Genomic DNA, 24,600 nt, shown 5'->3' with positions numbered 1-24,600 from the left:
CCCAGCGTACATTACCAGATGAGCGTACATTACCAGATAATTCAGGATAAAGAGATAATCTGGGATCAGAACCTGGGATATAGGACAGTGTAGATTTAGAGATCCTATAGCAAGTTTCAAGACAAAATGGTTTTTAAAGGTAACAATCCAAGATATGATAAGAATTAAAATTCATACAGCTTTACTTCTAATTAGTGTTTTAAAAAAGGTTTTCCAGTCATTGAAAATAAAACCAATTCTCACTAAGGCTAAATCTACACTGTCCTATATCCCAGGTTCTGATCCCAGATTATCTCTTTATCCTGAATTATCTGGTAATGTACGCTCATATAATCCAGTTCAAAGCAGATAAGATGGAATCAGATTCAGGGATATAGAGATATATCCAGCCTAAGTTGTATTGATAAAGCACATTGTAAAGAAACAATTCCATTTTTTTCGTCGTCGTCTTCTTTTTTTATTGTTATTTTTGATGCTTCTCGGGGCCCTTCCATATATTCCAGTTCAAAATAGAAAATGTGGGATTTTATTCATCTGTGTGAATGGAGCCTCAGCTGCTATCAGAAAAAGTGCTGAGTTGGTCATCAGATGACCTGGTCCTACCATTAGATTCAGTAACACCAACCAGGGAGGACTGGTTGTTGAAATGGACTGATTTTGCTAAAAGTGATAAGTTTTTGGCTTTGATTAGAAAAAAAATCATTGCCAAAATTTCATAAATATTAGAAGCCCCTTACAAACTTTTTGTGGGGAGGAAAAAAATGACTTAGTAACAACAGTTTTGACAACTGGGTTAGCAGAAGGTGTGTATGATGTAATTTTAAAAGAGGGGTTTTGATATGTGTATCATTGCAAAAAAGAAAGCCAAAAGCCACTAGGCATGTGCATTCTGAGAAAACCTTGTCCCGTTTCATGTCCCAGCTTTTGTTGGGGGCCTTGATCAATTTTTGTAAGGATCACAAAATTGGGAGGGTTGTTTTCGGTTCTTTCATTTTGGAGTCCAAAAATTGGACTGTTATGGCAGAGAAAGCTACCCACTCACTGGCTCCCCTTCCCGGTGTGCATTCTTTTTACCTGGCACCTGCAGTTTCTCGTCTAGAGTAAGAGAGGTGCTCAGGCAGGGACACACGTTTTCTGGGCCTGCCTGCGTGCCCCGCCACACACACAATCTCCTTGGAAAGAGTGTGCATGTGTGCTGGGGTGTGCAGGCAGGCCTGGAAAAGGTGTGTACCTGCCAATGCATACAACCAAGCACCTCTTACTCTAGAGTAAGAGGCACTCAGCTGCAGGTGCACTCTGGACCTGCCTGCTTGCATGCCCCACCACACTCTCCAAGAGTGTGTGTGGCGGAACATGCAGGCAGGCCCAGAGCATGCCTGCAGCCAAGCTCCAGGCCTGCCTGCCTGCCTGCCTGCCACACACGTACTCTCTTTCCAAAGCAAGAAGGCAATTTCAAATGCACACAAAAGTAGGCTTTTGAGCAGATTTTCATGGGGGGGGGGGGTCCCGTTTCATGCTTCCCAAGAAATGGAAGACACAAAAGAAATTGTAGAAACAGTAGGAACAAATTTCGCACACAAGCCTAGAAACCACTATTCTTTTTTTCAGCATTTCTTTTTATAGCCTACTCTTCTCTTTTTTCTTTTTCTAAATAAATGTAAATTTTATTGTATCTTGAAAATTCTTAACAAAAAAATCTGTAAAAATAAAATAGAAGAGCGATTATATTTCTTTCTTCCCTGAAGGCATAAGAGGAGTGTCATCCTTATACTCCTAAGAACCAAAGTGTTAATAACCAAACACAACAAGCGTAGTCTTTTCTGTTGCTTTAAAGTCTTTTCATTTCCTAGCCAAGGGAGGCCACTCATAAAATATTTGCAAAAATTATTTTTATGGGGGGGGGGGGGGACAGAAAGGGTGATCAATTTTTAAAACAATTTATAAAGCTTTTTATCTGTCTTCCTAAACTGAATGATAAGTCAAAGAGAGATGCAGCGTTAAGATGTGTAAAAGTTAAAAAATAACATTAAAAAAACTTAAGAGCACTGCACGATTCCTTGGTTGCTTCCAGCTTCTTATAAAGTAGTTTATCTAAACTGATTGACTCATTGATTTCATGTATTTCTTGAACATCTTTAAGAACTGTGGTCTTCCGTGGGTATTTTATTGTCAGCAAGAAGTGAAACAATGGCCATTCTGATTAACTCTGATTAACATATTGTATATGAACACATGTTGTGAACCAGCCTGAGTCCCTCCTTGGAGGTGAGAAGACCAGTATATAAAACTTATAAATAAATAACTCAATGATAATCCTTCATTTCAGTGAAATAGATCAAGTTCTAACCCATTATAATGAATTTACCAGAATTCCTGTTGCAACAAATAACACTAACAAATTACCCAGATGCCATGAATTAATTTCTGAAGTCTTTTGAGAAATGATTTATATATTGTGGCAAACAAAATTATAAACTTTTATAGAAGTCATATCTGGTCAGGTAATATGGCTACTACACTGCCAACCCACGTCCATTCTGTTAGTCCACCATTTGCAAGTGGAAAACAGTACAGCTTCATTTTCACAGACCCAGAAATTCCAGGACATGCAGATGAAAGAAAAAAACAGGAAGTGAGATCAAAGATCATTTTAATTGAGAAAATGCCATTCATTTTGATCAGAAAATTAGATTGTATGTAGGACATATTAAAATTATCGATGTCATTGAACATAATAAGTAGCTTCAGTTTATGAATGGGCATATACATTCACATAAGTCATGGAAGTCATAAGCATCCCCTTCATATCATCAAGTAATACAAACTGTGTGCAACATCATCCACTTTTCTCTTTGGCTCAGATATAAGATCATTGGATGACCTTCCCAAAGAGTTAGACTATTTAATAGTGCAAAAATTAGCATCCCTGTCAAATCTGGTCTGGGGAAGTTAGGTCACAATCCATACCCTGAACAAGGGGGTGCTCTGAAAAAAATTGACATTTCTGACACCTCCCTGCAAATTATGATCCTGGAAGTACCTCAAACATCATCTGTTACAGAGATTGGCCAAGTGAAGTGTTGGGCTTCCATGTGCTCCACACCTCTATTTTCTGTGGCATGGATCCCCTCTATAGCCCACAGGCTTCTTTTTCTTACTAATGGTGGTGGATTTAAGGTGACATAGCAATCTAGGTGCACCCTGAGGGTCTGGACCAGCTGCAGCTCTCCACTTAATCCCTTTCATCCACTTTCCTTACTTGATTCATTCAAGACAGAAATTACTCCCATGAGCAAAAGCCTGGAGGTGAACCCTAACACATACTGACCATCATCCTGTTAGTGACATTTATATGTATAAGTCCAATGTTTCCCATTTACACATCTTGTTTTGGTCATTGCAGAAATTGGTATTTTGTTCCTCCCTTTACAATAGCCAACGCTCTCCCAGTGGTTCTCAACCTATGGATCCCCAGGTGTTCAGATTTCTGGGAATTGAAGGCCAAAAGATCTGGGGACCCACAGGCTGAGAACCACTGTATTAGACTCACCATTTAGTGGCTGCATCCCTGCCCATACCTAACCAGTAGCTATTGGAGAAGCAGCTGTCTTCATAGCCAGATGCAAGGCAAAAGCAACTTCCAGTGAGTCCTTCAAAAGACCTAATTGGTTCTCAATGGACGATGTCATCGGCGTATGTCTCACTGTGGTGACATCACCGTATGCTTCCTCTATCTTCACAATTGCTACCCACCAGGTCATAGAGAGTACAGCAACTAAACAGTGATCAATAGATGGATGAGAGGAGAGACACAATGTTGTTCCTCTTGTAGAAATTTTGGTTAGTCCCCACTTGAGTAGATCCATTAAATAAACAATTAAGTGGTGGGAATATTTAATTGATTTAATTGGTCTACTCTAACCTGCATTAATGATAAGATTTTGGTCAATATCTATTTTACTATGTAGAAAATTCATTCCACCATCCATATATCTTTATTCAGAGATGACATCAACAGTTTGCTTAGGCAGGTATCTACCACGAGTCTACATCCCAGAAAGTTCACATACAAGACCTCTTGCCTTAAGCTTCCTCTTCACTATTTAACTCAGTTGGTTCAATTATTTCCACCTCTGGCCAGAAATAATAGTGACAAGGAACATTGCACAACTGCCTGCTTGCTCACTGGCTTTCTGTGTCTATCAAGCAAACAATTCATCACAGTGCTTAGAAAAAGTGGAGGAATGACAGCAAGAGACAGCAAGAGGGCAGATTCACTGAGGGGGTGAGAGCACTGATCCAGTTTCCTAGGATTTTGAAGGATTTCTATATAAATGTAAGATCATATATTGGATGTAAGTCTATGGGATTGCAATAAAGCATTCTTCCAAGCCATCATGCTTGGGTCTGAAAACTGAAGTAACATACAATGTGATGGCTTTTCACAGGGCTCAAATTAATTTTGTTCAAGCTACATCTGACACTGACTGATTTATGTATTTCATAATTGCAATCAAAACAGTTTGTGGTAAATGAGTAACTAACTACACCACATGCAGTTTTGGGGAAATATTAGGGGAAGGACTTATGGGATGAAAACAAAATGAAACATAGTTCAATGCTATCCAAAGCATAACCCTTTAAAAGCAAACCCCGCTGAATTCAATGGGACTTAGCAACAACCCTAATAATGGTTAAGTGCAGCCTGGATTTCAAACTATATTCATCTCCAATGTATTCCTTGAAAGGCAGTCATACATAGCAATATTTTCAATGGAAATATGGAGTGTAAATTAAAGAAATAATAATTCATTTAATTTTTAGTTTATTTGGCCTTTGTATTTATTTATTTATTTAGATTTTTGAAAACCTTTGGAGACAGCCACATCGGAACAAAAAGGTGGAACTTTGAAGTCATAGGAAATTGGGGTTTTTTTAAAAAAAACTATTAGTCCCATGGCTATGTTCCCTTCACTCCAAACAGCAACATTTAGCTATTGAACTCTTACATAGAGAGATACCTCTTCTTTGTAAACAGCTCCATTCCAAATATATTGAGCTGGATCCAGCCTCCTAAAGAGCCTTGGTAAATAGAGAATCTTTTGCTGGTGAAGGTAAAGATGCAATTTTCATTGCATCCTTTCTCCACCTCCAAACCCCATGCCTCCTTCTCTATGCCTCCCCCCACCCCAATTTGGGAACAAGAATTGGAGGAACAAATATTGTTTTCTTCTGTTCTGTGGCCTTCCATTAAGATGAATATTCTAAGAACTCCACTCTGTGATTGTTCCTACTGAGGAAATAAAAACCGAGATCAGGCAATTTTAGATAGATCAGGTTCCTTCTACACTGCCATATAATCCAAATTATCCAAGCAGATTATCAACATTATTTGCTTTGAACTGAATTATATGAGTCTACACTGTCATAGACTCCCCTGGTTTAATTCCCTGGTGGCACACTTTAACTCCCTGGTGGTGCAGTAGGTTAAACCACTGAGCTGTTGAACATGCTGACTGAAAGGTTGGTGGTTCGAATCCAGGGTGAGCTCCTGCTGTTAGTCCAGTTTCTGCCAACCTAGCAGTTCCACAACATGCAAGTGTGAGTAGATCAATATGTTCTGCTTCTGAGGGGAAGGAAACAGCACTCCATGCAGTCATGCTGGCCACATGTCTATGGACAACACCAGCTATTAGGTTTAGAAATGGAGATAAGCACCACCACCCAGAGTCAGACACAACTAGAGTTAATGTCAGGTGAAAGCTTTACTTTTACCTTACGCTGTCATATAATCCAGTTCAAAGCAGACAATCTGAATTGTTTATGGCAGTGTAGAAGGGACCTAAGCTATACCATTTGAATAAGACAAATCTAATTGTTAGTATCAACACAAATATCTCTCACCCCAATGGCACTTATATATGTATTGACTTAGCTAGGTCCCATTGATTTATATGATTTTGCTCTTCTTGGTAGTGTTGTTTTTAGGCTAATTAATTTAATTTTGTTAAAAAGTGCTTAAATACAGAGACCGCCTTAACTTTGAATTAAGTTCCTATGCATTTTTATCAAAACTTGTAATCTGTTTAATTTATTTCTTTAGAAGTCCTTTTGGAAGAAATTTAAATAATATTCTCTGGAATGTTGACTTTAATACTACAAAGTTATAGTTCTATGGCTCCACTTTAACTGCTATGGCCGCATACTAAGGAATAATGGGCTTTGTAGTTTAAAGAAGCACTAGTGCTCTCTGACTGAGAATTCTAAATGCTCCTCCCTAAACTACAAATCACCAGATTCCACAGTGCAGAAGGTCCTTGATATCAGATGAGTTTTGGTACAAGAACTCACTGTAAATAGATACCAAAGTTTGTGAGTTCCCAAGTCCCATTATATACAAAAGTAAAATGGTATCCCTTAAATAAAATGGCAAAATCAAGATTTGTTCTCTGATTTTTTAAAAATATTGTCAAGTCTTGGATGGTAAAATCCATGCATGCAGAACCTGTAGATATAGAAGGCCTACTGTACTAGTATCAGAAACATTGCCCATTATGGTAATGTACCGTAAACAAAGCCTGAGCAGATGCAACTGTTAGCAGGGAAGGAGAAAATAAAAAAAATACCCATCAATAATTTTTAATTTTAAAAATATCTGGATTCCTTCCTGGAAATAAGTCACCAGTGTTGTGCGATACCCCAGCAACCAGACATTTCTTCACAAGGATATATGTTAAAAATATTACAAATGGATACATGAATGTATTTTTGAGCTCAACTCTGTGATTCGTTTTTCTGCATTTGTTTAGTGTCTAGTTTATGGAAACTTTCTTTCAAAATATATTGCTAAATAACTCTTTTGTCACATTTATTATGTCTCCATAAGAAGCATTCCAAATGCTAGCAGTCGATATAGATTATATGAACTTCCATGTGCATGTGCTTGGCATAATTCACATCTCTATTGTTTTAAGGACGTAACTTCAAAGATTCCTGAAAACGTGGAGTGGAGCAGAAGGCACTCTGAACTGGTGGCTCATAGTTTTAAATCATACTTCTAAAAATATATATCTTTTAAGAATTAGATTAACAGCTGCATGGAGTAAAAATCATCTGAAACTCTTTCATACAGACTCTTTTGAAATAATTGGGGCTTGTGTTTTCAGAACACTTCCATCTTTTGGTGCAAATCCCATTAAGATCAATGAGTAACCCATTCACATCAATGGTACAGGGAACCAATAAAGCTGTCCCTTGCATATTCATATAATATTCCTTTACTAGGGAGTTGAAATTATTCAAACTAATGCTGTAGTTCAAGCCAAAGGAATTGTGCCAAAATCATTATTAGAGGGTAGTGGAGATGTCTCAATATTTTTACACTAGGTATGAGCAACTGTATTTCTCCTGTTGTTCTTGGCCTACAGCTCCCTTTAACCATAGATAATGTAGACAAAGGTGAAAGACAGGAGACACAGTCAAAAAACATCTTGAGGACCAATTACCCAGTATTATTTTCCACTACGGGTACTTGTAAATGGGACATCTCTTAACACTACCAGTCTTAAAAGACACTTTTAAGCTATTCCTCCTTTTTCTACTTAATGGATTCTCACTGTTCAGCAGGTCCTAAGAAAGGTGTGTTTGGCAGAGGAAATTAAAGAAACAGTGAGGACATATAAAAGGATCACACGTGGGAAGGTGGTCTCTTGAACATACAGATATATGAATGGGACAGTTGTCCAAATGAGGCAAGATGGTTGTTCAATAAAAGCCTCCTCTAGAAGTATCCTACCATGGCCACATTGACTAGAGATAATAGGAGTCATGGTCAAACACATCTGGTGGGCACTAGGCTGGAGAAGTCTATGCTAATGGGATCTTTAATAGGTGAGGTAGGGACAACAACCAATTTACTTTAGGTATACTGTAAAATGCTCTCCTGGAAAGAAAAACAACAATATAGCTGACCGCAACCCACAAGCCACATAAGCCGCTCCATTTCAGTAGACCCCTTTGGTGATTGTTATAACTTATGTGGCAATAGATGTGCATTCATTAGCTTCATTATACTTTCAACAAGGTGTAATTGACATAGACAACTATATGAAGACCTTAAAAAACAAAATAGACAGATACACATAGATGTGGACTTAGTTTGCATCACATTTTTGTGCCAGAATATTTAAATATTTTCAAATTGCATTGTACCACACAGCTGATTTGATTCACAGGACATGTGCTTGATCCTTCTATTTCTGTATCAAAGGATATTTTAACCTTTCCCCTCCCACTTTAAACACAGTTGTCCCTACTTAAACTTTTCTGAAGTCAATGCATCCCCTCCAGTGTGGCTTACTCTTGAGATAACACATTGGCGTCTGAGTAGTTTGAGAGCTATGCATCCAGAGACAAATACGTAAACTTTGCAACCTCCAGGGGTAAGTGCAGGTGGATACATTTTGCTTTACACAATGTCTCAAAAGATGGATGTGTCAATCAAACAGAAACTCTGAAGCGGACAGCTCTAGCTAGCCCAGCTATTTGAATTTCCTAACAATGCACAATTGATAAATTTGCCTGATCTGTGTTTACCCTTCCAGTGGTTATGGGAAATTTCAGCAGTACAGATACTGTTTCCTTCAACTTCTCAAAGACATATCTGAACATAATCCATCAGTAGCATCCTTGTGCCTAAAGTAACTGAGCAATTTGCAATAGAGGTTCTCTTTTGATCATAAAATGATCATAAAAGGTGAAAGATTTATACGATCTGAAGAGAAACCAGAGTATGATCAGGGTCAGCATTAAGTAAATTTATCCAGCTCTATTAATTTCCTATACATCATCCTCAAAATGGTCTGGAAGTTTACTTCTCTCACTCCTAAAATTGATCATGGGTACATCTAAGGCCTCATTTGAAAAGGACAGCATGTTTCCCCCTTTTCTATGCAAAGCCTAATCTCATCCAATGTCTGGTCTGAAGCTAATCCATTTGAGGCCCCTTCCACACAGCTGAATAAAATCCCACATTATCTGCTTTGAACTGGAATATATGGCAGTGTGATCTCAAGGCCGTTCCACACAGCCCATTATCCCAGGATATCAAGGCAGAAAATCCCACAATATCTGCTTTGAACTGGGTTATCTGAGTCTACACTCAGATTATGTGGGATTTTCTGCCTTGATATTCTGGGATACAGGGATGTATGGAAGGGCCCCCAGTTCAAAACAGATATTGTGGGATGTTCTGCCTTGTTATTCTGGGTTATATGGCTGTGTGGAAGGGCCCTAAATGCTACTTGAGGGTTATGTGCCCTCAAGTCCAGTCAGACCTAAAGCAATACTACCCTAGGGATTTGTTACCATGCTCTCACAAAAGCAGAGAGAGTGTGTCTTCAGGCCCTTCCACACAGCCCTATATCCCAGAACCTCAAGTCAGAAAATCACACATTATCTGAATGTGACTTTGATAACCCATTTCAAAGCAGATATTGTGGGATTTTCTGCCTTGATATTCTGGGATATAGGGCTGTGTGGAAGGGCCCTTCTCTAAAGTCACCCAGTGGATTCAAACTAGATTTGAAGGACTTGAAACAGACCGTCCCAAGGCCCTTCCATACAGCCATATAATCCAGAATACCAAGGCAGAAAATCCACATTATATTGAATGTAACGTTTTTAAACCATTTAAATGCTTAATATAGATTAATTTAAATTTAATTTTAATGTTACTAGAAATGTATGTATTTTAAGGCATCAGATAATTGCCTATATGTAAGCTGCCTTGAGTCCCCTTCAGGGTAGAGAAAGGCGAGGTATAAATAAATAAATATCTGCTTTGAACTAGATTATATGAGTGTACACTGCCATATAATCCAGTTGAAAGCAGATAATCTGGATTTTATATGGCAGTATAGAAGGGGCCTAATCATGCCACTAGGAGGACAGGTTGGGCCATGTATTTTTCTAACAACTCCCTGTTGCCATATGTGAAGGGCCAGAATTTCATTCCCCATCCCTGACTTCCCAAGGTGGGATTCTTGAATTCAGATGGGATCTCTACAAGTGTTTGCTTGCGACAGGTGTGTCTATGCTGTAGAATTAATGCAGTTTGACACCACTTTGACCACCATGGCTCATTGCTATGGAATCACAGAATTTGTAATTTGTTGAGGCACCAAAACTCTAGAGCAGCGAAGGTTGAAGTCCTTGTAAAACTACAGCTTCTAGGGTTCCATCACAATAAGTTAAAGTGGAGTCAAACTGCATTGATTCTATAGTGTGGATCAGGCATGGGCCAACTTAGACCCTTCAGGTGTTTTGGACTTCAACTCCCACAATTCCTAACAGCCTCAGGCCCCTTCCTTTTCCCCCTCAGCCGCTTAAGCGGCTGAGGGGGAAAAGGAAAGGGCCTGAGGCTGTTAGGAATTGTGGGAGTTGAAGTCCAAAACACCTGAAGGGTCTAAGTTGGCCCATGCCTGGTGTAGATACAATCTAAAACACACTTGTGAAGAGAAACCAGACTCTGAATCCACTTTAAATCCGGTTTCTGTCTCCTGCAAAATTCTGGGGTTTGTAGTTTAGGGAGGAGCTTTTAACAGCCTCCCTAAACTACAAACCCCAGAATTCTGTAGGAGGCAAAAACCGAATTTAAAGTGGATCCATTCTCTAGTGTGAGAAAGTAGTTGTGGAAGCTGGTAGCCACCCATTTCACCTCCCCAAAATGTAACTTCTTCTCTGATCTGATTCAGTTCCTCAGCTCCCTTTCAGAGTTCGTACTTCTTACTCCAACATCCATAAGCAAGAAACTTAAAATCAAAACAAGACAAGATGAGGTTTCTTTCTCTCTCTTTCTCTCTGTATTTTGCTTTACAATGCATAGGATGGGTTTTGTTGTGGTCAGTGACGTGCAGATACCCTGTTGGTGACTTCCAGGTCTGCAAACCCCAGATCCCACACTCTCCCCGCCTTTGACAAGGGGGGCAAATCCTAACTCAGCCCCTGGCCTCCAGACTCAGAGACCCCGGGGATGAGGAAGTAAGGAAGCAACTCTGAGAAGGAATGGAGGTCCCGGAGCGACCACAACAGCACAGCACGAACGACAAGAAACAGGACAGTCAGGCTTCCAAAGGACGTCCTACCTTCCCGGGCGGCTTGCTTTGTGCGGAAGAGGAGTTGTAGTTCGCAAAGAGGGAGCAAGGAGAAGGCGAGGGAAAGAGAGAGGCGGAGGAAGAAGGACTATGGTGTCAAAGGAGTCTTGCGGGATTCCCTAAAAGGGAAAAATGGTCCACTCTTAAAGCAATGGAGCAGGCGAAGTGCAGGTCCCATGAGTCTGAGTGGGAAAGGAAAGCCCGCAAAGCCACCTCGGTGATAAGAGCAAGAGATGCGGAGCAAGGTTCGCGATGAAGGAGTTGCTGGGAGGCGACGGAGTCAGAAACCCCTTCCCTTCCTCCCTCCTTCCTAGGCCTTCTCTCCTCCTCGCCCCCCTTCCTCCGCCCTGCCCTGGCCTCCCCTACAAGGGGCAGTGTGAGTGAGTGAGTGAGTGTCCCTTCTCCCGCTCCACCTCTTCCACCTCCTCTTTCTTCTCCTCCATCTCCTTCTCTCCCGCCCGGTGTCACTGCCTGCAAAACTTGCACTTGACGATCTTCTTAAAAGCACTTTGGAAATCTTTGTTGAAGTAGGCGTAGATGACGGGGTTGAGGAGGGAGTTGGAGTAGCCCAGCCAGTTGATGACGGCGCCCAGCCAGTCCGGCATGTAGCACTCCGTGCAGAGGGGCAGCACCAAGGCCACGATGAAGAAGGGCAGCCAGCAGAGGATGAAGGTGCCCATGATGATGCCCAGCGTCTTGACGGTCTTGCGCTCGCGGGCCAGGGCCACCTTGCGCTTGGCCTCCGCCGTGCGCGGCTCCTGGTTCTTGCGCTCCGAGGCCGGAGTGGGCTGGGGCGGGGGCTGCGGGTCCGGCAAGGGCAGGAGACCCTTCCCCGAGCGGGGCGGGGGGTTCGCCTCCAGGGAAGCCGGGCTGCCGTTGACGCAGGCCACGCTGCCCAGTCCCCCGACGGCGGGCGGCTCCTGAGCCCTGTTGGGCCCCCCGTTGCTGCTGCTGCCGCTGTTGTCCCGCTTGGGCGAGAGGGAGAGGCAGGTGTCGGCCACCGGGGCGGCCTCCTTCTTCCTCTTGTCGGCCTTCTTGACGCTCTTGCGGATGCGGAAGCGCGCCGCCTTGAAGATGCGCCCGTAGAGGACCAGCATGAGGAGCAGCGGGATGTAGAAGGCGCCGAAGGTGGAGTAGATGGTGTAGCCGGGGTCCTTGCTGATGGTGCAGGCGTCCGGGTCGGAGCGGTCCTGCGGCGTCCGCCAGCCCAGCATGGGCGGGATGGAGACCAGGAAGCCCACCAGCCAGGTCAGGCTGATCAGGAGCGCGGCCCGGCGCGGCGTGCGCTTGTTGACGTAGTCGATGGGGTCGGTGATGGCCCAGTAGCGGTCCAGGGCGATGGCGCAGAGGTGCAGGATGGACGAGGTGCAGCACAGCACGTCCAGCGAGATGAAGATGTCGCAGGTCACCTGGCCCAGCGTCCACTTGCCCAGCACCTGGTACAGCGCGGCCATGGGCAGCACCAGCACCGACACCGTCAGGTCCGTCACGGCCAGCGAGCCGATCAGGTAGTTGGCCACCGTCTGCAGGGAGCGCTCCAGGGCGATGGCGGCCACCACGCAGGCGTTGCCCAGCACCGCGAACAGGATCAGCGCCCCCAGCGCCAGAGAAGTGCCCAGCTGGTAGCCCAGGCTGGCCGTCGGTGGGGCCGCCGCCGTCCAGTTGCCCGCCTGGCTGCCGTTGGCCGTGATGTTGGGAGGCTCCATAGCCGAGGGAGAGCCCGAGGTGGGAAGGCGGGAAGGGCTTCACTCCGGCGGCGAGGGGCAGCGCTTCCTAGGGGTCTTCATGGCCCCCGACGGCAAAGGAGGCAGGGGCAGGATAAGGACGAAGCAGAGAGGCCCTCAGCGGTGCTCTTCTCGGTCTCTCCTTCGGACCAGTCCCGGTCCCAAGGAGCCGGTGGCATCTCCTCCCAGGCTGGGCATCTCCTCTCCCTGGACGGCTTGCCCTCTCGCCCGCCACTTCTCCGCGAGTCCTGAGGTGCCCTCCGCGCCCCTCTTCCCCTTCCTCTTCCTCCGTCACCCACTTGCTGTCCTCTCTTCGCCTCTCTCTCTCCTCTCTTCCGCCCTCTCCAACTGCCCCTGGCTCCGTCCTGCCCCTCCTCTGCCCTTCCTCGTCCCTCTCTCCTCACTTTGCTGGGGTTTCTCCAGCGCCTCTGCCTCGCCTTCTTTCCTCACTTCCTCGGCCGTCAGTGCTCATTCCTTTGATCCCTCTTTCTCTCTCCTCTCTTCTTTCCTCTCCTTCCCTGCTCCCTCCCTCCCTCCCGCTGCCCTCCTCCTCCTCCTCCTCTTCCTCTTCCTCCTGGCTTCTGCTCCCGTCTCCTCCGGCACGCGCCGTCTTCCCCTCTCTCCCTCCTTTTCCCCCTCCCACCTCTCCCCTTTTGTATCACTCTGTCGCTCCCTCTGCCGTCCCCCCACCCGCTCCCCCCAATGCCACCGCCGCTGCTCTTTTCCTTTGCTCTGATTTCCTCTTTCTTCCCCGCCACTCCTCCGCTGGGCTTCTTTGCGCCTCTCTTTGCGCCTTCCCTCCTCCGTCCCTTTCCTCCTCTTCTCCTTTTGCCTCTTTCTCAGGGACCGTCCACACAGCCCTTTATCCCAGAATATCAAGGCACAATATCTGCTTTGAACTGGGTTATCTGAGTCCACACTGCCATATATTCCAATTCAAAGCAGATAATGTGGAGTTTTATTCAGATATGTGGAAGGGGTCTCACTTCCCTGTTCTTTTTTAAATAGCGCCCCTTTCTCCTGCCTTACATTTCGGGTGTTCCCCCCGCTTTCACTCCTTCTCTTTTGTCCTAACTTGCCCTTCTCTCTCTCTCTCTCTCTCTCTTTCACTTTTCTTCTTCCCACAAGATACACACCTGAGCGGTGTTTTCTCTCTGGGGAGCGGGGAGGGGGGGGGGGATCGCCGGCGGGAATGCCTCCTTTTCTTCAATGAGATCCGGAGCGCTGCTCCCGATTCAAGAGAAACGCCGCACCCGTCACTCCTCGCTCTCCCCTCGACATACACGCACAGCTGAGTCCTGACGATGAAGGACACGGAACCCCCAATACGTCAGCTCTCCTCCCCTCCCCCAGCTCCCAGTCCTAGCGCCGTACACAGAGACCAAGTTGGCTCGCGTTCTTCGTTTCCTGCTTGTCCTGCTATGCCAACGAGGAGAGATCGCAGCAAAAGTTAATTTGAGGGTGATTTGGAGGGAGGAGAGATCTCCCCGCGACCACTTTGCTGCACACTAGGGCACTGCTTGGCAAAGCTTCGCGCCTGCCCTGCTTGGTAAGATGAATGTATTGGCTATAGCTTACAACATTGGAGGAAACGGGGGAAGCTAAACCTTAGCGGGAGGGAGGCACCGAGGACCCATGTACCTGCCTCCGGAGGGGAGAGGGAGGACAAGGACTCGATGTTTCTCCGTCGCCTGTTTCAATGGACCTTCCAGCAGTGCGGGGAAAATGTGTGTGTGTGGAGTCACTCTGCCAATCTGAGGCTGCAGGGAACTTGGAAAAGGGATCCCTTCCAGCCTTCCTTGACCCTGGCTGGCCAAGCAGGGAGCCCAGGAGGTTCTGTTCCTTCGCGTCCCTCGCTTTGCCCCTCTTTTCCCATCGGCGTTGTGATGCTCTGAACTAGCTTGACTTCCAAGCCCTAGAGCCGCTTCAGCACCGTGGATAGCGCCGCTGCAGTGCCGCGGGCAGCGCTGGGTTTCAGCACCATGGACAGCGCCACAGCTGCTCTATGGGACAGGGCTAGGCTTCAGCACCATGGACAGCGCGGAGCTTCAAGGGCATTTGTCGCCACCTGCAGGTACGCGGCTTGGCGCTGCCAGAGTTTCAAGGCAGGCAGCTCACACACCTGCGGGTGGAGACTCTCATTCTATTATTACACACCCCTCTGCCAGGTTTCTCTGACCTACACTTGCAGGCATTTGGAGTGTGAAAGAATGACGACAGGCTATTGTTCCCACGACAAATGTTCCAATTCTTTGAAACCTCCTTGCTAGCTGTGTTCAACATGCCTGCTGGAAAGGTTCCTTTAAGTTCCATATGGACTTTCACAGCACTGGCCTCATTAAAGGCAGAGCAGAAGAGGAGTGGTGTTGGTTGTGTGGAATAGGAATGGTATAGAGAGGAGGATGTTTGCCTGTCCAAACACATTTCCCTCTATGAACCACTGTGGAGACTAAGATCTTCTGAGGAGGCTTTGTTCTCAGTTCCACCACTGTCACAAGCACGATTGGCAGAGACAAGAGAGAGGGGGGCCTTCTCAGTGATTGCCCCCCAGCTATGGAACTCCCTCCCTGGTGAGATTAGATCAGCCCCCTCCCTTCTGTCCTTCGGAAAGATGGTAAAAACTTGGCTGTAGGACCAAGCCTTTGGGACAGGGCAATCCTAGGAAACCCACTCCACTGATTGGAGCTGATATGGTTGTTTTTGAGATGGTTTTAAATAATTGATTTTAAATTAGATATTACCGATTTTAGTGCTTTCGTATATTTATGGTAAATTTTATTGAACGTTTGCCATATATGTATATGCTGTGCTCCACCATGAGTCCCCTTCTGGGTGAGAAAGGCAGAATAAAAATGTTTTAAATAAATAAATAAGAGTGCACACTTCAGTCATGCACTTGTGAAAACCTTCACTACCTTTCTCTTCTCATGTTTGTACTTTTTTAACAAGCTTTGGCAGCCAGGGGAATCTACTAGAAGCTGAAAAGAGGCTCCAGTGTGGATGGGGCCTGGATGGTGCAGGTAGTGTTTCTTCCTTTTTTTCTTGTTTTTTTCTTCTTCTTTTTTTTTTTTTTTTGCATTTATATACAGGGTTAGTCAAAATGCATAGGCCAATAAGCCATTCAATTGAATGGCTTATTGGCCTATGCATTTTGACTAACCCTGTATATATATTTTAAAGCGCGGCACTTTTTATTATTATTATTAAATTCAACGTATACAGCAAAAAGAAAAAAGGGGAAAACAGAAAAGAAAGAAAGAGAAAGCGGCAGGAAAGGTGGAGTTATTGTTAGAAGGTTAACCCATGACAAATAATAAATATGTTGCAAAAGAAGAGGGAAGGGGTTAAAGAAAAAGGAAAAACCATTATCAGTGTTCAAAGTTTTCTTAATGTCCTTATTACATTGAAAAAAATAAGCATTTTTTATTTTTAATACATTTATTTCTTCATATAAATTACAAGGATTATATTGAACCACCAACAAGACCCTACACTTTGAAGGCAATCATACTCGGACATGAGTGATCACCAATGATGATGATGATAAAATACCAAAATGTTCCATGTAAATAGGATGAGTGATTGTCACCAATAAGTCCACTACCGTATCTTCTTCCAATATTACCTCAGGATCTTCTGGTCTCTTTTTCCAGTTCCTCTTCATTAAGAGTTTGTCATTATTATTATTATTATTATTATTATTATTATTATTATTATATACAGCTTTATATTTGTTTATGTACAATTCAATAACTATTAAATTTGTCTCTAATAATTATATTTTATATGTATAAAATATTTATTTTAAATTCTTTATCTAATTTTAATAATTACATAGAAAGTCTAAAATTTTAATTTAATATTGAGTAGGGAAAAATTAATATATTAACTATTTTTATTTCTTCCTTTTCCAACAGTACACAAAATGCATATATCTCTGTTTAAAAGGTATCCAAATTCTTGTAGGTGATGGAAGGAAAAGAAAAAAGAGAAAAAAAATGTGAGAGAAAAAAATTAGAAAAGCCTTTATCCAAAAAAAAAAACCCAGTTGTAGTAATTTACTTCTGATTATGTATGAGCTCCTTGAAAGGTTTCAATTCTTCCTAAAATTTTGGGATGTTTACTTGTTATAGAGCCAATGTTAATTTGTCCATTTCAGCCATCTTGAAAACTTCTGTAATCCGGTCTTCTGATGTTGGTATATTTTGCTATTCCCATAATTTTGCATATTCAATTCTAACTGCTGCTGTCACATAAATAAGAAGTATTTCCTATTTTTTAGTACTTGTTTGTCTAACAATTCCCACCAAAAAAAAATCTGGTTTCAGAGGGATTTTATAGTTTGTATATCTCTATGTCCAGAATTTCTTTGTCCACCACAAGTAGAAAGTTCCAGTCGTTTGATTACACTTCCAACATAGGTTAGTCCTTTTATACGTCTTTCATAGCTTTTCTGGTGTTATATACCATCTGTGTATCATTTTATAGAATTTTTCTTTGACAGTATAGCTTCTTGTAAATTTAAGTCATTTTTTCCAGAGTTCTTCCCTTCCTTCTAGTTTGATTGGTTGGCCCACATTTTTTATCCATTGGATCAACTGTAAATTATTTCAGAAGGAATTGGTATAATTTTCCTACCTGTTTGTCTTTTATCTGTAGTGTTCTGGAACGGCTGTTCCAGGGGCTCCAATTTTGTGTTTTGCACTGAGTGTTTGTTCATAGTTCTAAGTTGCAGGGACTTTGCAGATAGGTGGCTTCCTTTGGCTGCATTCATAGGGCAAGCCACCTGTCTATAATAGTTAGGTTCCCTGGTCCCGCCCCTTTTTGAGTTTTAGTGGGAACAGGAGCCATTTTGAGTTCAGTTCTCACAGAGAAGCCTTTCGCACAGGACACAAAACAAAGTGTAGAAAAGCTTCGTCTTCTATAGCTTGGCCGGGGTTATACAGTCCTACAGCTTGGCCGGGAGGCATACAGCCACAGCTTGGCTGAGGGACTTCAGCCGGCCATCACAGCAACCTGAACTCCTTCTTTTTCCCTGGAGGTCTACAAAGCTCTGTTGGGGCAAGGGTCGCTCGCAGAAGCCAGACGCAGTTGGTACCGGGTGCAGGAGCTCCACATCAACAGAGGCAAGTACAGACTGCCCAGATTAGAAGTTAGGATTTCCCCATTCGTTAATTACAGTTAAGGAGACAGTGCCTGTTCCCAGTGAACAAGATTGCCAGAGCCAATAGACAATTAAGAAATCTTGAAAGTACCTGTTTGTTTTCATAAAGAACTTTGTTGGACTTACTTTAAGCCTCTACAGAACTTTGTTTGGGGGAATCTAAGGGCCTTTAATCTGAGGCAGCCTGGCGTCCCGTTGGGCACACGGAATTTATGTCCTGTCTACAGTCATATGCACAGGCCCAGCGTGCGACAGCACATGTAGTAAATATGTTCCAATGACTCTCAGATTCTTGTATACCTTTTTGTTATCTAACCAGTATCTTTGCTGTTGTTGGTAATGTCAGGGATTTCTGTTTGCTAAACAGAATCCTGGAAGCTTCCCCTGCAGACACCAGACAGAATCTAAGCTCCCCTCTTTGTAGTTGTGCCAGGAACACAAGACACCAGACTCTAGATGTTTGTTCCAATTCAGAAAGGCTTTATCTATTCAGTTGCAATATATACAAGCTATTTACAACTCAAAGCTCTCTCCAAACTCCAACCAAACCTCCTTACACTAAACTCACTCTTCACAGCACATGGGAGATGCTTACCCTCCATAGTGCATCAGCCACCACTTGCTTGCTGCATAATGAATCAGCAATTTGCAGATGGTGGCTAGGCCTCAGCTTTTCTGTCAATTTACCATCCAAGATACCAGAGTATGAAACATACTCTGACAGGTAATATTGAAACCATGTCATAGTTGAATCTTCTTTATGCAGATCCTATGGTGTTTTTAAATTCTGTGGCGACTCCTTATCTAATAATTGTTAAGTATTCTCTCTTTGGTGTTCTTAAATGTGGAAACACCTCATGGTTTTGTCCATTCTGGTAGTCTATTGTAAAAAAGTATTTTTTATGTATTCCATATATTTATCCATTATTTATTTATTATATCAGGAGTGAATCAAGGGTACAGTTGTAATGTATTCAAAAAACAAAAACTTGCATTATATTAAATGTTCTTTGACCAGTAGCTGGTCACTTGGAGTGCCTCTGATCCTCCATTGTGCATGTGGCAAGGCTCAGACTGCATTGTAATAGGTGGTCTGTGATTTGCTCTTCTCCACACTCACATGTAGAGGATTCCACTTTGTGACCCCATTTCTTAAGGTTGGCTCTGCATCTCATGGTGCCAGTCTGTTCAGTGCCTTCCAAGTCGCCCAGACTTCTGTGTGCCTAAGAGAGAGTTTCTCATTTGGTATCAGGCATGGCTTGAGGTCCTGGGTTTTAGCCTGCCACTTTTGGACTCTCACTTGCTGAGGTGCTCCTGGGAGTATCTCTGAACATCCAAGAAAACTATTTCTTTATTGGAGGCATTGGCGTGCTGGTTGATATCCAAACAGGGGATGGGCCAGAGATGTCACTGCCTTGGTCCTTTCACTATTAGCTGCTACTTCCCGGTGGATGTCAGGTGATGCGATACCAGTTAAACAGTGTAATTTCTCCAGAGATGTAGGGCGCAGACATCCTGTGATAATGTGGCATGTCTCATTAAGAGCCACATCCATTGTTTTAGCATGGTGAGATGTGTTCCTCACTGGGCATGTGTACTCAGCAGCAGAGTAACAAAGCGCAAGGGCAGATGTCTTCACTGTATTTTATTAATAAGTTCCTTATCTGGTGTTTCTTAAAGTCTGATTTCATTTTGTCATATATCTAATATGCCAACCATACCTTAAATCTGTCCCTTCAATTGTTACATTTTGTTTTTACAAAAAAATCAATTCTTTAATCCATGTCCATACAGCTGCATCATAATACAGTCCCATATTCGGTGATGCAATTACTCTTCTGTCTTTTGCATCTTGTAGATGTTTCATTTTTATTTGAGGTGTCTTACTTTTCCAAATACATTTTGTAAAATCCCTCTTATAAACTTTAAAATATGCACCCTTTGTCAAAATTGGAATTGTTTGAAACAGATATATCATTTTGGGAAGTATATTCATTTTAATTGTCGGTATTCTTCCAAGTAGGGACAAGTCCAAATTTTTCCATCTTTGTAAATCTTTTTGTAGATCTTTCCATATTTTTTCATAATTATTTTTGAATAGTTCAGAGTTATTGTTTCAGCATCTTTTGATTCTCTTAATTCATATTAGGAGGGGTTTTTTTGTTTTGTCTCAGTTGATTGACAGTTTTGCCACATTTCCAGATTCCATTATTATTTTTAATGCTTTTGGAATATTCTGTAGAGGATTTTGTATCAACATCACAATTTCATCTAAAAGGATCTTATCTTGTAGTTTTCATTCTTAATTGTTAAACCTTCCATATTAGTGTTAGATCAAATGTGTTTTGTCAATACTTCCACTGCTAGTATATAAAGTAGAGGCGAAAGTGGACATCCTTGTCTGACCCCTTTCTATTTTTTGAATGAAGTCATCATTGATTTGTATTTTTACAACTTGTTCAGAATAGATTGCCTTTACTCTATTTCTAAAGTTTTCTCCACAATCTATTGCCAGTAGTAATTAATTTATAATAGTGCAAGAAATGTTGTCAAAGGCTTTCTCCGTGTCCAAGATAATCAGCACTCCTTGTTGTTGTTTTTATTAATATGTAAATATTCAGTTACATTTAAGAACTATTTTAACATTTGTTGGTTGAATTTTACTTTCTAATTCTTTTTTAATAGCTTCTTGGATTTCATTAATCTCTTTTTATTTTGTGTCTTCTTTCTATTGAATTGTATTGATCTTCCCCTCATATAAGCTTTTAATGTATCCCATATGTTAGTAGACAATCCTTCCATTTCATAAATCTTTTTTTTTTAAAAAATGCTCTTTTAATTTTTGCACATTCTCAATTTTTAATGAATATTCCTTTCCTTTCCTAACAAAGTGTTTCTTTGTTATTTTAATCTCAACTGAGATTGGGGCATGGTCTGAAATTAGTTTTGGGTATATTTCCATATTTTCCACTAAATCCAACAAACTATTTGAAATCCATATCATATAAACCCTTTAATATGGCTTATATCTATCTGAGTAGAAAGTATAGACCTTTTTGTTTCTGTTCATTTCTCATCATGCTTCAGTTAAGTGCTTTTGTTTAGCCTGACTGGATAATCCTTGATGAAGCATCAAAAATAAAAGTTCTTTGATAAGGCCAAGAAACAGTGCTTTTTGAACTAAAATTTCAAGAATCCTCCTTTTTAGACTATCAGGCCATGATGCCTGATAGTCCAAAAAGTATTTTTTTTGTTGAGTATTTTATGGTATTGGGGTCCAAAAAAAGCACCCCTGATATTCCAGAGTTGAAGATGGTGAAGAGCAAGGCAACAGCAAATACCCACCATTGCTTTAGTTAACATTTTCAGAGAGATAGTCTTAGGTACAACTGAAGGGAAGTGCTTTGTAGTAAATCATCTGAGGGATGTATATCTTGATCATGTCCAAACTTTGCATTATAACTCTGTGAGAAGACATAGCAGGTTAATGTTTTATGGTGCTTGTTGGGATTTTCAGTTAATTTAAATAGCATCATTTAACTTCTTAAGTAGAAAGAATTATCAATAAAAAACTACAGATTATGTATCTCTTGGAAAATTCCCTTTTATTTTTACATGGGCAGTTACCAATGGTTTGTCAGCCATCTGTTCATTTGTAACGCACACATGATTACACATTTCATTTTTCTAGCCTCTTCTATGAGGATAACACTCTGATTCTATCATACCACTTTTGAAGACAATAAGTTGAGGAATAGAATGATCAATAGAGGAAGTATTGGTGGAGCAGAGACAAGTTGCGACACTATAATGTCTCTTAGGATGGATTTGTTTATATGTTGTCTACTTAAATCATTTCAAATCACTTCAGCAGACAGTCAATTAGGAAATTCCATACCGATCCATGTCAGTCTTGACAAGCAGGCCCTACAAACTCACTGATGAGTGGTTGTTTTCATGTGCTTAAATCTGCTCCCAAGTTATCACCTCTCCTTCACCTCTCTGCCTCTTATTCTCGCTCTCATTCTTTGACACAGCTACAGAAGTAAGAGTCTACATTTTCTTCTCTTCCTCTCCCTCTCTCTCTCTCTCTCTGAAAAGAGAGTTCCATTGCAGGAAATTGCAATGCAACCAACTATTGAAATTGCTGATCTCCAAAAGATAAACGGTGTTGCAGATTCACTAAAGGAAAAAAAAGAGGGGGGGATCAAGCCTGAAACAGAGAGAGACAAAAATGAGAGCAGTATCTCTGGGAACAATCTGAAATGAACATCAGATTGGCACATCGTAAACAAATGTGTTGCTAGCCAGTAAACATTTCCAAAGAGTTCAGAGGGTTGCTGTCTTGTCAACAAATTTATATTGTTGACAAGAACTTTTCTGATGAGAGTCTCACTGCCTTTTCACAAGGCATTTTGAAAAGGGATATATTTTAAAGGGTTTTTTTTTAGTCCAGTTTGCTTTCATATGATAAACATTTCAGCAAGTTGAGAATAATGATTATATTATCTCTATGTTCTTTTTTAGGTTATTATTTAAAACAACAAAACAGAACTGGGTTCAGAATTGGCTTCCAGAACTGGATTGGTGAAAGTGTTTTTCCTTCACCCCCTGCTCGCACCCCTGGCAGCTCCTTAAGCCTGCCAAAATGTCTCCATAGGGCATTGGGGGAATCTGAGGGAACTGGGAAGGCAGTCTTGGCTATCAGGAGGCAGGAAAGTCTATTCACCAGGCATGCCAAGCCTGGTGAAACATGCCAAGCCAATGTGGATCCAACTCAAGGTATTGAGATATGTTTCTTGGATCAAACTAAGAGTCCATCTAGCCTAGAATTCTGGTTTCCATTAGTTGTCAGTTAAACACATTCTTAAATCTCATTCGCAAAGGCATTGCTTTGAATAATTACTTTTTTAAACCAGTGGCCATGCTGGATGAGAGGCTACAGATTTTTCCAAACTCTGAGCAGGGACATGCATAGTAGAGACCCTAATTTAAAAAACAAAAACAAAACAGAAATATCAGAGAAATGTCCATTAAGCCATCAACAACAAAAAAGTTTTGTCAGTAGACAAGTGTCTTGTTAATAGCTTCTGTGCAAATAAGTGCACCTTACAAATACTTATGTACTTATGGTATGCAATGTGTTGAGATGGATTTTAGGTCAGTCCTAGGATTCAAAAGATGGTTTCTGAGAGGACATAAGAGAGGTCCAGCCATGGGGAAGAAGACATGTCCTTACATTTTTTCTCACACACGATCACCATGTAATGATTGATATGAGGATTTTTATGACATGTTACAAGATGGTAAGTTTTTGGTTTGTGTTTTTGTTCGTCCTGGAGAAATTTTGTACACTTTTTTTCACTCAGAAGCTACAATTGCAAATGAAGCAACAAGAATGATAACATGAATACCACATAATATAAGCTTAAAGAAACTACAGGATCTGCCAACTTGCTTCTGAATTCAAGGTGCTAGGGATATTTGGACCTTAATATCTGTAGGAACACCTTTCTCTGTATATATTTGTCTGAGAACTGAGCTCTTCAGGTGGGTCCTTTCTCTGTATGTTCCCAATGTAGTATATTCAAAGTGAGAAGACATGGGAGATGGTCTTCTCAGTTGTCACATTCCAAGGATGCAATGCTGGTGCCATTATTCATTTCTTTCTGATGCCAAAGCAAAAAAAGGTTTGTATTAAAACCTTTGAGAACAAACTTACTTTGAAATGAACTTGGTTATAAAATTATTATCTGTGCTTAAGTTTCTTGAACCTTTGTTATACTCAATATGTTTTTAACTTGTTTAACATTTTATTCAAATCTAGAAGTATTTTAATTTGTTTCTATTGTATATAATGCTAAGATTCTACCTAAAAGACAGCATCTAATTATGTAAATAGTTTAATTAAAAAATCAAGAGTATGGTCCTTGTTATTTGTCAGGTGGGCTCTAAGGGCCTTATTAACTTCATGGCCAAATATTAACTACATTCTGGTGGTATAAAATTTGTGTCTAGTAAACCCTATTGCAAGCTCTCATTTTAGACTTACAGTTCCACAGTCAGGAAGATATGAGCAGTTGGGAATAGACCAGGGGAGTAAATTTTCCTGCTAACAATGTTCTTGTACTAGAACATTGTAGTCAGGCTATAGCACAGCTAGTTAATCACTTGCAGCAATAAATCATTGCCGACCGGAAGGTGGCAAGTTCGAAGCCCGAGTTGATTGTTAATAGCCCAGCTTACTGTTCACTTAAGCAGTCTGAAAGCAGGTTAATTTATGACACCATAAAAAATGCCAGACATCAAAGAGCAAGGAGGAAATGCTATGATTAGAAAGGCTCGGCATCATACTGGATGAAGGGACAGCTCCCCCTGTGGCCAAAATTGAGCAACCTCCAGATCCAAAGTTGGAAAAACTGCTGAATGACCTCTATCTGTCTGTATGTCTTATATGTCTAGAAACAACATTGAATGTTTGCCGTGTATGTGTACATTATGATCCACCCTGAGTCCCCTTCAGGGTGAGAAGGTTGGAATATAAATACTGTAAATAAAT

The 24,600-nt window shown here is 41.8% G+C and overlaps 1 protein-coding gene across 2 annotated transcripts in view; it reads right to left on the bottom strand.

The window, feature by feature from the left end:
• Window positions 1-14,314, bottom strand: part of HTR1A (5-hydroxytryptamine receptor 1A) — a 96,614-nt gene extending 82,300 nt beyond the window's left edge. For both annotated transcript variants that reach the window (XM_067464586.1, XM_060761545.2), the window contains exon 1: window positions 11,145-14,314. In XM_067464586.1, coding sequence (XP_067320687.1) covers window positions 11,618-12,859 — 1,242 coding nt within the window. In that variant the 5' untranslated portion in view covers window positions 12,860-14,314 and the 3' untranslated portion in view covers window positions 11,145-11,617. The remainder of the gene's footprint in view (window positions 1-11,144) is intronic.
• Between the last annotated feature and the right edge of the window lie 10,286 nt (window positions 14,315-24,600).

Source organism: Anolis sagrei, chromosome 2 (genome assembly GCF_037176765.1).
Source record: "Anolis sagrei isolate rAnoSag1 chromosome 2, rAnoSag1.mat, whole genome shotgun sequence".
Taxonomy (NCBI): Eukaryota; Metazoa; Chordata; class Lepidosauria; order Squamata; family Dactyloidae; genus Anolis; species Anolis sagrei.
The sequence above is the reverse complement of the archived record's forward strand: the minus strand, read 5'-3'. Positions and strand labels throughout refer to the sequence as shown.